The sequence below is a fragment of the Schistocerca piceifrons genome, chromosome 1 (genome assembly GCF_021461385.2).
Source record: "Schistocerca piceifrons isolate TAMUIC-IGC-003096 chromosome 1, iqSchPice1.1, whole genome shotgun sequence".
NCBI lineage: Eukaryota > Metazoa > Arthropoda > Insecta > Orthoptera > Acrididae > Schistocerca > Schistocerca piceifrons.
In genome coordinates, this window is record NC_060138.1 from 993,318,047 (window position 1) to 993,333,643 (window position 15,597).

General features: G+C 44.7%; 1 protein-coding gene across 1 annotated transcript in view; it reads right to left on the reverse strand.

Moving 5' to 3' along the window:
- Positions 1-15,597, reverse strand: part of LOC124779919 — a 241,475-nt gene that overhangs the window by 96,514 nt on the left and 129,364 nt on the right. Inside the window, exon 6 of the mRNA XM_047253747.1 lies at positions 6,812-6,990. Coding sequence (XP_047109703.1) covers positions 6,812-6,990 — 179 coding nt within the window. The remainder of the gene's footprint in view (positions 1-6,811; positions 6,991-15,597) is intronic.

Consider the following 15,597-nt stretch of genomic DNA (forward strand, 5'->3'; position numbering starts at 1 on the left):
AATATTTTGTTAAGTAAAAGTTCTAATATGTGGAAGTTGCAACTTTTCATTCTACTACCGAGTTATGTCCTAAATTCCTTCTTCTGATGCGACAGCAACTTGCATCTTTGAACGGACACATTCGGAGATGAAGTTATTAACAAAGAGAGAATAGCCATTGCAGCAACACAGGCACTATTGTACATCCTTGGGAAGAAAAGGTAAATTACCAAGCCGCACATCAAAACTACGAGATTAACATTTATCTAATGTTGTAGAATGCATCTATGCCTGCGTGGTTTTCTGGGAAGACAATTTTTGATGTGGCTTATCTATAATTACTGCACATATCGCTCTCCCCAACCAACGTAATGATTTCCGAATTCATTTTTAAGGGAAAGAGAGATGATATTCTCGCATCAACAATAGATTTAATAAGCTGAGAACAATTAACAATAATAATATACAGTCTCAAGTATTAGTACCTACCCAAAATAATAATGTGAATGATAATGCAGGTAACACTTTGGAGTTAAATAAAGATGTAATAACACACTTCTCTCTGGTAATAATGACAGAAAACACACAACATCCAGGATTGCAGGCCAGAATGCAGGATGCAACCAGTCCACAGTTGGCTCATATATACAACAATTAACGGCCTATACCCATGGATATTACCGAAGGAGGAAGGTGAAACCCAAGGTATATCCCAAAACTTGTTGTGTTAGGAGAACTGTATGGCCATACAGTAAATATACACATTATTCAGTTAGTGATATTGGGAGAATTAGTTCCACCCATGAAACAGAAACAATTAGTTCCTATATTACCAGTTACTGGAGTGTATATTGTAAGTATGACTGGAACAAAAGGTAAGCCAGTTAAGTCTGAGATGAGAGTCTCCATGAAATTGGATCAGTTTCAATGTATGCAATCTTCATTAGTTGTTTCAAATGTCTATTTACATTTATTGTTAGGGATAGACCGACTACTAAACTACAAAGTGGTTTTAGACTTTCATATGGCTAATCTGTCGTGTAAAGTTGATGCTAAGCCTGTATTAGTACCTTTAAAAATAAATCATGTGTTACACATAATATAGTAATAAGGTTAGTAGCAAATGTCAAAGTACTAAGCAAGGAAGAAACAAATACACTACCCCCACACAAACTATCGTCATAGTGCCTGTAAGTTGCGCTCATATATATAAGCTTATGAATCTAAGCTTTAACGGACAATCAGAAAATGGCACTGTATCATATTCCATCAAATGACAAATTGTGTACTCCGATAAGCTAGGAGTTATAGGATATTACATTTGCCAATTTAAGATCAAAGACAGTAACCCATTCTTTTGTAAATCTTAGCCTGTGCCTTTAAGTTTAAGATTTGTGGTAAAGGACAAAATTAACAAGGTGGTTGATCATCAGGTGATTGAATGAAGTATTAGTGTATATAACAAACCACTGTTAGTGGTTAAAAAAGCCACAGAAGATGTTAATTTAGTTTTAGATGCATGTACACTTAATAAGCACACAGAAATGGAAAGGGTTAGATCTGTAAGTATTGACGAACTGTTAGGAAAATTTGAGCAGGCCAGTATTTTAGCTCAGTCGATTTAGTGGCCAGTTATTGGCATGTAAGACTGCACGAAAACTCCAAGAAATACAATGCTTTCTTATCTGATTGAAAATATTATCACTTCTGGATCTTACCTTTTGGTTTGAATATCTCTACGAGTTTTATTTCAGCTCTAGATCAAGGATTAGGAAGAAAAGTACTTCAGGAGTTACTTAGACATACTGATGACATTCTGTTGGTGTTGAAAACATGGGAAGCACATTGTACACTGTTGATTAAAACCCTGCAAAAGTTTTATGAAAAAGGTATCGTGATTAGGTTAGCAAAATCTCATTTTGGTAGAGAATAACATAATTTTTGGGACATTTAGTGGGAGTAAATGGTATAAAGCCAGATCCCAATAGGATAAGAACTGTAAAGATTTCCAGAGCCACAGGATGTTAGGTAGTTACGTTCTTTCCTAGGACTAGCAAGGTTTTATCACTTATATTCGTGGAATGTTATGAATGACCCACTCACGTTAAGTTTGTTGAAACAGAAAGCAAATTAATTGTGGAATGAAGGTACAGCAGAAGCATTTTGTAATACCAAACAGGTGTTTGTGAGCGCAGCTATTTTGAAGCATCCTGTGATGCATGAACCTTCCAGAATTATTCCAAGGAGAATGTGACCATGAAATAGAACACAGAACAACTGCATTCACAAATTGTAGTTTAAGAAGCACGAAATGAATTATACAGCCACAGAGAAGAAACTTCTTGCCACACTCTGGAGCATAAAGAAATTTCAAACTTTGATTTGGGGTTCAAAAATAGTTATATTGGGGATGAGGAAAAAGTTTGGATACACCCCTCTAAAACTTGAATGGTGTGAGGAGTCATAAGGGTGTCCGGTATGGGGTGCATGTAGGGGGGCACACCTTTTAGGTGCCATGGCGGCAGTTGCGGCCATCTTGAAATCCGCAATCCTGAATTTGGATTACTTGTTTCAAATGGGAAGGGGGTTATAAGGCAATCTTTCTCAGGAATGCATATGTGAAATTTGTTTTAAGATATCTTTATTTGTGTAGGCGTTATGAGCTGTTAAAGTTTGAAATTACTAGGAGGTGATCAATTCTGTTTATTGTTGCATGTGACCACAATGGCACTTACACAGCAGGAATTAACTGGAACTGTGTTAATAAATGGTGGATGAAGTACCAGAGTGACTGCTGCCGACTTCAATGCTCGGCATCCCGAGACACAGGAGATTTCATATATGACAGTATCCAAGTTATTGGGCACAGTACTATACAGGAACAGTCACACACAGCTACCAGTATTAACTACCATCATTTTATAACTCGTGAGCAGGTAATAAAGACATATTATAATTTTTGTTTTGCTTTGGAAACAGACATTGCACTGCTATTATTTGATTTACTTATCTCTAACTAGTTTTACAATTGCTGGCCCATTTTCAATCAACAATTCTTGCAATCATTCAAGCCACCAAGTTTATGTTTAGTGTTAATCCAGAAAAAGGAAACACTACATACCTGTGTATGTAGCACAAGTTATTTTTGTTACATCTGTGGATACATGACACTGAAATTACAAAAATTGAAACTGATTCCTCTTGTGAAGTTATGTTTTGAAATTTTTTCGGGTGTAAGGTTGGCAAACAGTACAAGAACTGCTGCCTGCTGCCTCCCCACCCCTCGTACACACTTGCCAAATTCCTAATTTACCATCTGCTATATGCCCTGTGTGTCATGGTGAAAACCCGCAAATACCACTGCCTCCTGAGGATCTGACCGATTCAAGACAAATACAGTGAGGAACATGAAGAAGAGAGTGAAAGAAAGATGCATGCTGACCAAACACTACATCATCACTGGGGACCTCAACAATCTTTAAATTCATAGAAGCAACAGGCTGGGCTTTTACTTTCATGATGAAAAGGACGGAATGTTCTTCTTTGGTATAAGAAAGCAACTGTTTACTGTGTTTCTTTTCTGAATATTTCTTGACTGAAGATGACTTTTTTAATGATACTGGGTCCACCATTCCTGTGTAAATGAGTGGCACTTGTTCACAGATTCCAACAAAGTTAGACTAAAATCAGCACTTCTCAACAATAAGAATAAATTTTCTCCCGTTCCGAGTGCTCATTGTCATTAATCCAAAGATGTATCAGAACTTTAAACTGCTACTCACACATCTGTATCTATAGTACCATACATAATCCGCAAGCCACCACTCAGTGCATGGCAGAGGGTGCTTTGTAGCACTATTACAGTCTGATTAAAATTACTTGTTGGTTGACACTTCCTCTGATCAGAATGCTCAATGTCACATCCAAACCATTTGATGCTGCCAAAGTGCTACAGCAAATATTCACTTCACTTGCAGTTCCTTGTCTTGCTATAAGGATCATTTTGCACAAGACATGACTTGGCATCACATACACAATTGTCATCATCACAGGGATTGGCCTACACAAGATAAGCTTCATAAGATATTGTGTGGGGCTGAAATGTTTCAGGGCAACAAATCATTGTTGCGACTGGTTCTGCAGAGTCATAAACATAGTCGTTTAATGTAGAATGCTGGCACAGCAGACTGGTTAAGATACATTACTGATGTATAGAAGGTCTTGGGTTCGAACCTTGTCGGATTCTCTGAAATTTTTTATTTTTAAATCTTTATCAATCAATTGGTTTAGATGTATTTTCTAAAATTTCTAATCCTTTGCCACTTCATTTTCATCAACTTATCAACTTTTTTATTTAATCTTTTTTTTTATCATTCAGTTTTTGTTTAGGATCTGTCTGTCACCAATAACGTGTAACCAAGTGCCAACCAGAACTGCTGTTGGTACAAGTCAGCTTGTGCAGCCAGTATGAGGATAATCTCCGGTATGTAATAAAAGAGAAATTACAGTTTGCTTTTAGTGCTGACACTGAAATTTTTCTGCCTTGAACTTTCTCATAGAGATTAGCAAGAATTGCTATGAACAAAGCAAGAGTGACTGATACTTGTTGACGACTATTTTCTCGGATACACAGCACATCACAAGGTGGTGGTAAGGTTAGGACATGTGTTTAAATTCAGGGCTACAAAACACGTCATCTGCTGCAGTTTAGTCATTGGTCATTTAAAATCAGCTGTAAACAGAGCATCTCACATTCCTGTCGTACCTCATGGTGGCCACTGCCAACATTGCTCCATATTAGATGTAAGTAACAGTGCCTGTGAAATAACTAAATGCGTTTGTGTGTCACCTACAACCGAGAGGCAGCCAGCAGCCAATGTGGTAGCATTGTAGTGGTGAGCCAGACACAGACATCAACTTACAAATGATTTTATTCAGACTATAGTCATTCCCTACCCTGTTCCCCTAGTAAATGGTGTGAGGCAAAAATCCCTGTCTACACAGCTTTACACAGGCCATAATTTTTCTCACCTTGTCTTCACAGTCCTTAAGCAAACTATATGTTTGGAGGAAGTTACCATTCATCACAACAAACAGTACTTCTGTTTATGTCATCCTGTATGCTCCTACAGTCACTCGACGATGACATTTTTCTCTATACTACAGTTTCATCAGCGGATAGTTGCAGACTGCTGCTCACCCTGTTTCTCAGATCATTTATCTAAACAGAGAACAAGATGGCTGTATTATACTTCCCTGGCCAACCCTTATCCCTACGCATGCCTCTTTTTGTTATAGGAAAAGGAGTGCAACAGTGCACAAGTATTTTATAGCTGAAGGGGCATGCCGGCAACACTGGGCTGGACTCAAAAGGTGAACCACGACAGGGATGGGGCTTTACCATGAGTGAGAGCAAGGTCCAGTGGAAGATTGTAGCATTCAGACTCAGTGACTGGCAGACAGAGTGCGAGAAATCCCATTTAGCTGAGCAGCTGCAGAAATCTGGTGTGTTTAGTTGTTGGCAAGGAGCATGGAAGGGGTGATGTGCCATGATGGAAATGAATGACCACAGTGACAATTAAATAGAGATGAATTCAATAAGCAGCTCATCCAAGAAGGTTTCAGAAGAAAAGGGGACGAGTGTGCGCGTGAAATGCAGCCTCATTCAGGTGAGATTATGTTAAGTTATTCAATAACAAAGGTTTTAAAATTACAATGAACTTTAATGCTGAAATATAAATTCCTGGCATAAAAAAATTCCAATTTTACATTAAATGATTAACAATATAATGAAAGTAGGAGCAGCAGATAAATTTCAGCTTAGGTACTTACGTAGAAATGTATTTAGGAAAAAAAGAAGGAAAAAAGAAGAAGGAAAAAAGAAAAAGAAGAAGAAGAAGGAGGTCAGTGTTTAATTATGCCATACCTCCTGATCTATGAGTCATACAATGGTACAATTTTGCAGGTACATTCAATGGTTCAGCAGTATATGTGGATACTGTCTACAATATGTGTTGCAAATAGATTTAGTGGCAAAGAAGTAATAAATTTAAATGTTATCCACAATGGGTTAGTTTTTCATGCATCTCAGTGTTAATGATGTCATATCTCCTGAACTGTGTGTGACATAATGACATATTTTTGTAGGTGCATTTAGCAGCATATTTGGATAATACCTGCGAGTTTATTATGAACACAGTTAGCACCACAAAAATAACACATTTGAACCCCATGCATGATGCAGCTGATTTTCATGCATCTCATTGTTTATGGCAACATATCTCCTGAACTATGATAGGTAGGTGTTTCCTAATCCCACAGCAATTGTTGCCTGACAGTAAGATATACGACAATGACTTTTGGTTGAAATCAGTCCAGTGGTTTAGGAGGAGATGTGGAAAAACACACACACACACACACACACACACACACACACACACACACACACACACACACACACACACACACCTTTTATAATGTGTATAGATAATAATAATAAAATTAAAACAATTACTGCCCTCGGTTGCAAGATGAATACTTTATCTTGTGACCAAGGGCTGTAATGGTTTTAATTTTACCTTGTAACTGCTGCTGACAACGCAGCCATTTTAGAAAAAAATAAAATAAAATAATAATAATAATAATAATAATACTATGCACCATATCTCTAGTTAATATCCAAATGTTCCACTAGTAGTAAAGTTTTGTGTCTTCTAATAATATATCTCAATCTCTGCATGTTTGTGCAAGGCAAATTTACAATAACCTACGCAGTAGTTCTGTCTTCTCAATGCAGCAGAATGAGAAACTCTGATGAAGAACTATCACTCACCTGCAAGATTCTTTCATGCATTCAGGATTTAGACAGCGAAATATTTTATCTTCTTCTGGGGGAATGGAAGCAAAATCACAGAATGGGCATACTTCTAAGCCAGGAATAGCTGCTGATTTAACCTCTTCTATTTGCTTCCTTTGTAACATTTTTGAAAAAACTGAAGGTCTGAGAACACCCTGCAACAAAAAGAAAATTTTTTTGTCTCTTACGTGAATGAAATTGACTCTTCTTTTAAGTACAGAGTTACCACTGTACTCATTGTACAAAGCCTACAAAATGGCACAGCCCATTTCCATTTTATCAGTGAGCTATACCATTTTGTTTTGGCTTAAGGGTGTGTTAAAATAATGCCTCAAGTGGATTTCAATCTGTACCACGACTGCAGCCGTGTCTACAAGCAAACAAAAGATTATTATACAACGAAGGGCAGTAATTTAGCTATAGAGGGCGTCTACGATTAACATTGTGGTTTTTTAATCCGTGCTCAGCTTAAGGCCTATGAAACCGTTTCTTTGCGAAAATACGCAGCTGGCCAGAGTCCTACGACCGAAATATTTAAATATAACATTTAGTACTCCCACGTTCGATTCTAATGTGTAACTCAAATCTTTGACTGGTTCCCATTTGCTCACCGAAGTTAAGTACTGTCGCGCTCGGTGCGTACTTGGATGGATGGCCATTCAACTGTGCCGAGTGCTGTTAGTAGTAAGGCAAGCAAAGGAATTGTAAACCGTCTCTAACGACCTTCGCCTTCGACGAGACGTAAAGCCCTAAGTTTACTTCCTTTTTTTTAATCTTTGAAAACACAAGAACTCTATGTCAGATTAACGAAATAGGCACTTTTTAGGATTTTGATGCCGAAATAGGCAAAATTAGGCGTCAACGTCAAAAAATGCAATTTTAGGTCCTATAGAACTAACGGTATTCAGTTTAGTTAGTCATGAAACCCATAAGTTCCAACTTATATGCAAATTGGAGCTTAGGAAAAAAAATAGGTTTTAACCTAAAGATCCGTGATCTATTTTTACATATGAATAATAAAACACCTATAAAGAGTATTTGGTATTAACAGGGATAGCGATATAAAAAAAATAAAAAAAGACCGAAGTGTTAGGCAAATACGAAGCATGAGCGCATATCAACTAGCCACCTTGCTGCACGGTGGGCAGAAAATATTTTTTTCCATCTGTCGTATAGAGGGGGGACATAAAAGATGAAGAAATAGGGCTCAATATGATAGATATAGGAGGTCCAGTATTAGAGTTACAGTTTAACAGCGCTTTGGAAGACTAGCAATCAAATAAGGCAGAAGGAATAAATAATATATCTTCAGACTTTATAAATCACATTACTATTCAAAAGTTGGTGTACAGAATCTATGAGACTGGAAATATATCATGACACTTTCTGACAGATATCCACACAATCCCCAAGGTAACAAGGGCAGACAAGTGCGAGAACTATTGCACAATCGGCTTAACAGCTTGTTCACTCAAGCTGCTGGCAATAATACACCGAAGAATGGAAGGACCTGTTAATTCGATGGTTAATTTGTCTTTAGGAAAGGTAAAGACACCAAAGATGCAGTTCTGATGTTGTAACTGATAATGGAAACAAAACTTAAGAAAAATGAAGACATATTTATAAACATAGCGAGTTAGAAAAAGCCTTTGAAATGTGAAATGATGCAAAATGTTCAAAATTTTGAGAAAAATAGGAGTAAGCTCTGGAGGTGTGGGTGATACAGACAATGTGCAAAAAGAAGAGGGAACAATAAGAATGGGAAACCAAGACCGAAGTGGATTAAAAAGAGTGTACGACAGGAATACAGTCTTTTGGCCCTACTGTTGAGTCTAAATCATCGAAGAAGCAATACCAGAAGAAAAAATAAATAAATAAATAAATAAAAATTAAAAAAGGTCCCAGAGTGAATTAAAATTCAGGATGAAAGCATACCAATGATAAGATTCATTGACACTGCTATTCTCAGTGAAAGTGAAGAAGAATTACAAGAGTTGACGATGAATGGGATGAACAGTCTAATGAGTACAGAATACAGAGGAGATGTTGACACCCAGACAGTGGTCGTGCATGTGAGCTGTACTTGCATATGTGTATATGAGTGTGTGTGTGTGTGTGTGTGTGTGTGTGTGTGTGTGTTTTTTGTGGTTTTAGGGTGCACAACTTCAATGGTCATTAGCGCCCTGACTACGTTAAGAATGCACCGCGAGGCACAAGTTTAAAACAACAACTAAAAGGGAAAACACGATAAAAGACAGACTGACAGGCATAGGATGAAAAAACAGCATCATCAAATGTCCTTAGAGAGGTTTGTCAAATTGATAAAACGAAGAACACGAGCAGCTGCTCGTGGGTCATCCGCTAAAATGGCATCTAGAGTACATGGCAGGTTAAGATCTAGACGCAGTGTGTTAAAATCCGGACAGGACATTAAAATGTGGCGGACCGTCAGCAATTGCCCACATGGGCAGAACGGCGCCGGCGCAGCCGTCAGCAGATGGCGATGGCTGAACCGGCAGTGTCCAATGCGTAACCGGGCCAAAACGACCTCCTCCCGCCGAGAAGGGCGGGAGGAGGACGTCCAAGCCACGGGAAGAGGTTTCAAGGCCCGAAGCTTGTTGCCTGTAAGTGCAGCCCAATCGGCATGCCACAGCGATAAAATGCGCCGACAAATTACCCTGCTACAGTCCGATGAAGGGACACAACAAGAAGCTGTCCGAGGCTGGAGGACCGCAGCCTTGGCCGCGGCATCTGCAGCTTCGTTCCCAGGGATACCGACAAGGCCAGGGACCCATATAAAGCTAACCAGAGAACCAACGTCCACCAGCTGCTGAAGAGAGCGTTGGATCCGGTGCACGAAAGGGTGAACTGGGTACGGATCACTGAGGCTCTGGATGGCGCTCAGGGAATCGGAGCAGATGACATAAGCAGAATGTCGGTGGCGGCAGATGTAAAGAACAGCCTGGTAGAGGGCAAAGAGCTCAGCTGTGAAGACCGAACAATGGCCATGGAGCCGGTATTTGAAACTTTGTGCCCCGACAATAAAAGAACACCCGACCCCGTCATTGGTCTTTGAGCCATCTGTATAAATGAAGGTCATATTGATGAACTTTGAACGAAGTTCAACGAAACGGGAGTGGTAGACCGAACCGGGGGTAACCTCTTTTGGGAGCGAGCTGAGGTCAAGGTGAACGCGGACCTGAGCCTGGAGCCAAGGTGGCGTGTGGCTCTCGCCCACTCGAAAGGTTGCAGGGAGTGAAAAATTAAGGTGTTGAAGGAGGCGACGAAAGCGAACTCCAGGGGGTAGCAGGGCAGAGACATACAACCCGTATTGACGGTCGAGAGAGTCGTCAAAAAAGGAACGATAAGACGGGTGGTCGGGCATTGACAGTAGCCGACACGCATACCGACAAAGCAGTATATCGCGCCGGTAGGTGAGTGGCAATTCGCCAGCGTCAGCATGAAGGCTCTCTACGGGACTAGTATAAAACGCTCCAATCGCAAGTCGTAAACCTCGATGTTGTACGGAGTTGAGGCGGCGTAAGATGGATGGCCGTGCAGAGGAGTATATGAAGCTCCCATAATCCAGCTTGGAACGGACGATCGACCGATATAGACGAAGCAGGACGGTTCGATCCGCTCCCCACGGCATACCACTGAGAACGCGGAGGACATTTAAAGAACGGGTACAACGGGCAGCCAAATATGACACATGTGGAGACCAGCTAAGTTTCCTGTCAAATGTAAGACCTAAAAATTTTGTTGTCTCCACGACTGGGAGAGCAACGGGACCGAGTCGTAAGGACGGTGGGAGAAACTCTTTGTAGCGTCAGAAGTTAATACAGACCGTCTTCTCGGCAGAAAAACGGAAGCCATTGGCGACACTCCAGGAGTAAAGACGGTCAAGAGAACGCTGAAGACAGCGCTCCAGGACACGTGTACACTGCGCGCTGCAATAGATGGTAAAATCGTCCACGAAAAGGGAGCCTGATACATCAGCTGGGAGGCAATCCATTATTGGATTGATCGCGATGGCGAAGAGAGCGACGCTCGAAACTGAGCCCTGTGGCACCCCATTCTCCTGGCGAAAGGTGTCTGACAGGACAGAACCCACACGTACCCTGAACTGTTGATCCATTAAAAAAGAACGAATAAAAAGAGGGAGGCGACCGCGAAGGCCCCATGTATGCATGGTGCGGAGAATGCCCGCCCTCCAACAGGTGTCGTAAGCCTTCTCCAAATCAAAGAACACAGCCGCGATCGGGCGCTTCCGCAAGAAGTTATTCACAATGAAGGTCAACAAGGTAACCAGATGGTCAACAGCAGAGCGGCGCCTACGAAATCCACATTGTACATTGGTAAGTAGGCGTAGAGACTCGAGCAGCCAAACCAATCGAGAGTTAACCATTTGTTCCATCACTTTACAAACACAGCTGGTAAGCGAGATGGGTCGATAACTGGAAGGCAAGTGCTTGTCCTTCCCCGGCTTAGGAATCGGGACAACAATAGACTCGCGCCAGCATGCGGGAACATGTCCCTCAATCCAGATGCGACTGTAAGTACGAAGAAGAAAACCTTTACCTGCAGGAGAAAGGTTCTTCAGCATATGAATATGAATAGAATCAGGCCCTGGAGCGGAGGACCGTGAACGGCCAAGTGCATTTTCGAGTTCCCGCATGGTGAATGGGGAATTATAACTTTCACGATTCGAGGAGCGGAAGTTAGGTGGCCTAGCCTCCTCTGCCTGTTTGCGGGGGAGGAAGGCAGGGTGGTAATGAGCGGAGCTCGAAACCTCGGCGAAAAAGCGGCCGAAGGCATTGGAGACATCCTCAGGGGCCACAAGGACGTCATTCGCGACCGTCAAGCCAGAAACTGGTGAGTGGACCTTAGTGCCAGAAAGCCGGTGCAGGCTACCCCAGACAACAGAAGAAGGAGTAAAACTGTTGAAGGTGCTTGTGAAAGCAGCCCAGCTGGCTTTCTTGCTTTCTTTAATAATACGACGACACTGAGCACGTAATCGTTTATAATTGATACAATTCGCCACTGTAGGGTGGCGTTTAAAGGTGCGTAAAGCACGTCGACGAGCACGTAAAGCGTCTCTACATGCTGCAGTCCACCAGGGGACCGGTACGCGACGTGGAGAAGAAATAGGGTGAGGGATGGAATATTCAGCAGCAGCGAGAATGACTTCCGTGAGGTGTGCGACCTGACGATCGCAGCTGGTGAAGGTTTGATCCTGAAAGGTCGCCCTGGAAGAGAAGAGCCCCCAGTCTGCCTTGGAGATGGTCCAACTAGAGGAGCACGGAGAGGGGGTATGCTGCAGGAGATAGATAACACACGGGAAGTGGTCGCTCGAATATGTATCAGAAAGTGCATACCACTCAAACCGGCGTGCAAGTTGGGGAGTACATATTGAGAGGTCTAAATGGGAATAGGTGTGAGATGTGTCCGAAAGAAAAGTAGGGGCGCCAGTATTGAGGCAGACAAGATTGAGCTGGTTGAAAAGGTCTGCTAACAGGGAGCCCCTCGGGCAGGATGCTGGAGAGCCCCAAAGGGGATGGTGGGCATTGAAGTCTCCAGTTAACAAAAATGGTGCAGGTAGCTGAGCAATAAGTGAAATCATGTCTGCCCTGGTAACGGCAGATGACGATAGAGTGTAAACAGTACAAATGGAAAATGTAAAAGTGGGGAGAGTAATGCGGATGGCAATTGCCTGCAGGCCGGTGTGCAACGTGATGGGATCGTAGTAAATATCATCCCGGACCAGCAACATAACCCCTCCATGAGCCGGGATACCTACCACAGGGGGTAGGTCAAAACGCACAGAGGTGTAGTGTGCCAAGGCAATTTGATCGCATGGACGTAGCTTCGTTTCCTGGAGGGCTACGACGAGCGGACGGTGCAAGCGGAGCAGCAACTTCAAGTCCTCTCGGTTGGAGCGAATGCTGCGAATATTCCAGTGATTAAGCGCCATCGTAAGAAGAAAAGGAAGATGACAGAAGGGGTCACCTCGAAGGCCGCTGAGGGCCTGGCTTCGAGCGAGCACTGCCGCCGCTATCAGTAGGCGGACAGTCATCGTCCATTGGGTCTATAGGTTCATCGGCCATCTTGGGAAGATGGCCGGGAGGGGGAGCTTCCTCCGCCGGTGAACGGCCAGATGTTTGGCTACCAGCGGTGCGGCCAGGCGAAACGGATGACGGCCTGGGGCGGCAACCGCTGGGTGGCGCAGGAGAAGAAATGCGCCGTGGCGGAGAAGGAGAACTGTGCTTCCTATGAGCCTTCTTGGAAGGACGTTTGGTGGAAGTACCGGTTGAAGGCTGGGAGGTCGAGGTACGTAGGAAGTCTGCACGGGACGGTTCCTTCTTGAAGGCCCGTGCATCTGACTTCTGGGTCTTCGTCTTGGCAGAAGCTGATGAAGGTGCTTGTGTCTGAGGAGTGACGGGAGGAAGAGGAGACGTCGACCGGGCGATCTTAGCACTGGCCGAACGGACGACCGTGGTGCTGAAGGTCAGATCGCATGTCTGGGTTGCCACCTCCCTGGTAGTCCGAGGAGAGGCGAGGACAGTACTGTATTTCCCCGCTGGGAGCAGCGTGGGCTTCCTACTAGCCAATAGCTTGCGAGCAGCCGAGGTGGACACTTTCTCTTTGACCCGAATTTCTTGGATACAGCGTTCTTCCTTATAGACAGGACAGTTGCGGGAGGATGCGGCATGGTCACCCTGACAGTTCACACAACGAGGAGACGGAGGTGGACAGTCACCCTCATGGGCATCCCTGCCACAAGTGACACATTTAGCCGCATTAGAACAAGACTGTCGAGTGTGATTGAAACGCTGACACTGGTAGCAGCGCGTAGGTGTCGGGACATAGGGGCGAACAGAAATAACCTCGTAGCCCGCCTTTATGCGCGATGGCAGCTTAACACTATCGAAGGTCAAGAAAAGTGTCCGGGTCGGTACAAGGTCATTGTTGACCTTTTTCATGACCCTATGGACAGCCATCACGCCCTGCTCAGCGAGGAATGATTGAATCTCCTCGTCAGTCAATCCGTCGAGGGAGCTAGTATAGACCACACCACGAGACGAATTCAAAGTTCGGTGAGCCTCCACCCGCAGAGGGAACGTGTACAGGAGTGTGGCCCGAAGCAGTTTTTGCGCCTGAAAGGCGCTCTCAGTTTCTAGTAATAAGGTACCGTTACGCAACCTGGTACAAGATTTGACAGATCCGGCTATGGCATCTACACCCTTCTGGATAACGAAAGGGTTGACAGAGGAAAAATCCTTTCCGTCCTCAGATCGAGAAACGACGAGGAACTGTGGGGCAGGCGGTAGTACTTTTGTCACTGGTGGCTGGTCACGTTTCCGTTTTTGGGCAGAAGTCGAGACAGACGGAGTGAAATCCATTGCGGAGGAATCCCCCATGATTGCCAGCGTCTCTGATGGCGCGCTCCTTCCTTGTGGGGACCCTCTCAGAGGGCACTCCCACCTTAGGTGAATGTTTACACCTCAGGTCACACCTCCCGAGAAACAGACGGAGGGACCAATCGGCATGGTCAGAAGGTATCAGCTCAGGCAATCACCCCTCCCCGGGCCTGGCCTTTACCAGGGGGTACGCGCGTGCCTTACATGTCTACCCAGGGCGGGGAATTACGCGTTACCCCGTCACCGGCTACGCGTGCGAACGCGTGGGTCGGCCTTCAGGCACGCACAGGGAGGAAGGAAGAAGAGGAGAAAGAAGAGAGAGAGGGAGAGAGAGGACAGACTGTCTCAAACGCCGAGGCGGAGACCAGAGAAGGCAAGGAGAAGAAGGTAATGAGAAGGCAAGGGGGGAGAAGGCAAGGGGGTGAGAAGGCAAGGGGGGGAGAAGGCAAGGGGGGGAGAAGGCAAGGGGGGGAGAAGGCAAGGGGGGGAGAAGGCAAGGGGGGGAGAAGGCAAGGGGGGGAGAAGGCAAGGGGGGGAAGAAGGCAAGGGGGGGAGAAGGCAAGGGGGGGAGAAGGCAAGGGGGGAAGAAGGCAAGGGGGGAAGAAGGCAAGGGGGGAAGAAGGCAAGGGGGCAAGAAGGCAAGGGGGCAAGAAGGCAAGGGGGCAAGAAGGCAAGGGGGCAAGAAGGCAAGGGGGCAAGAAGGCAAGGGGGCAAGAAGGCAAGGGGGCAAGAAGGCAAGGGGGCAAGAAGGCAAGGGGGCAAGAAGGCAAGGGGGCAAGAAGGCAAGGGGGCAAGAAGGCAAGGGGGCAAGAAGGCAAGGGGGGAAGAAGGCAAGGGGGGAAGAAGGCAAGGGGGGAAGAAGGCAAGGGGGGAAGAAGGCAAGGGGGGAAGAAGGCAAGGGGGGAAGAAGGCAAGGGGGGAAGAAGGCAAGGGGGGAAGAAGGCAAGGGGGGAAGAAGGCAAGGGGGGAAGAAGGCAAGGGGGGAAGAAGGCAAGGGGGGAAGAAGGCAAGGGGGGAAGAAGGCAAGGGGGGAAGAAGGCAAGGGGGGAAGAAGGCAAGGGGGGAAGAAGGCAAGGGGGGAAGAAGGCAAGGGGGGAAGAAGGCAAGGGGGGAAGAAGGCAAGGGGGGAAGAAGGCAAGGGGGGAAGAAGGCAAGGGGGGAAGAAGGCAAGGGGGGAAGAAGGCAAGGGGGGAAGAAGGCAAGGGGGGAAGAAGGCAAGGGGGGAAGAAGGCAAGGGGGGAAGAAGGCAAGGGGGGAAGAAGGCAAGGGGGGAAGAAGGCAAGGGGGGAAGAAGGCAAGGAGAAGAAGGCAAGGAGAAGAAGGCAAGGAGAAGAAGGCAAG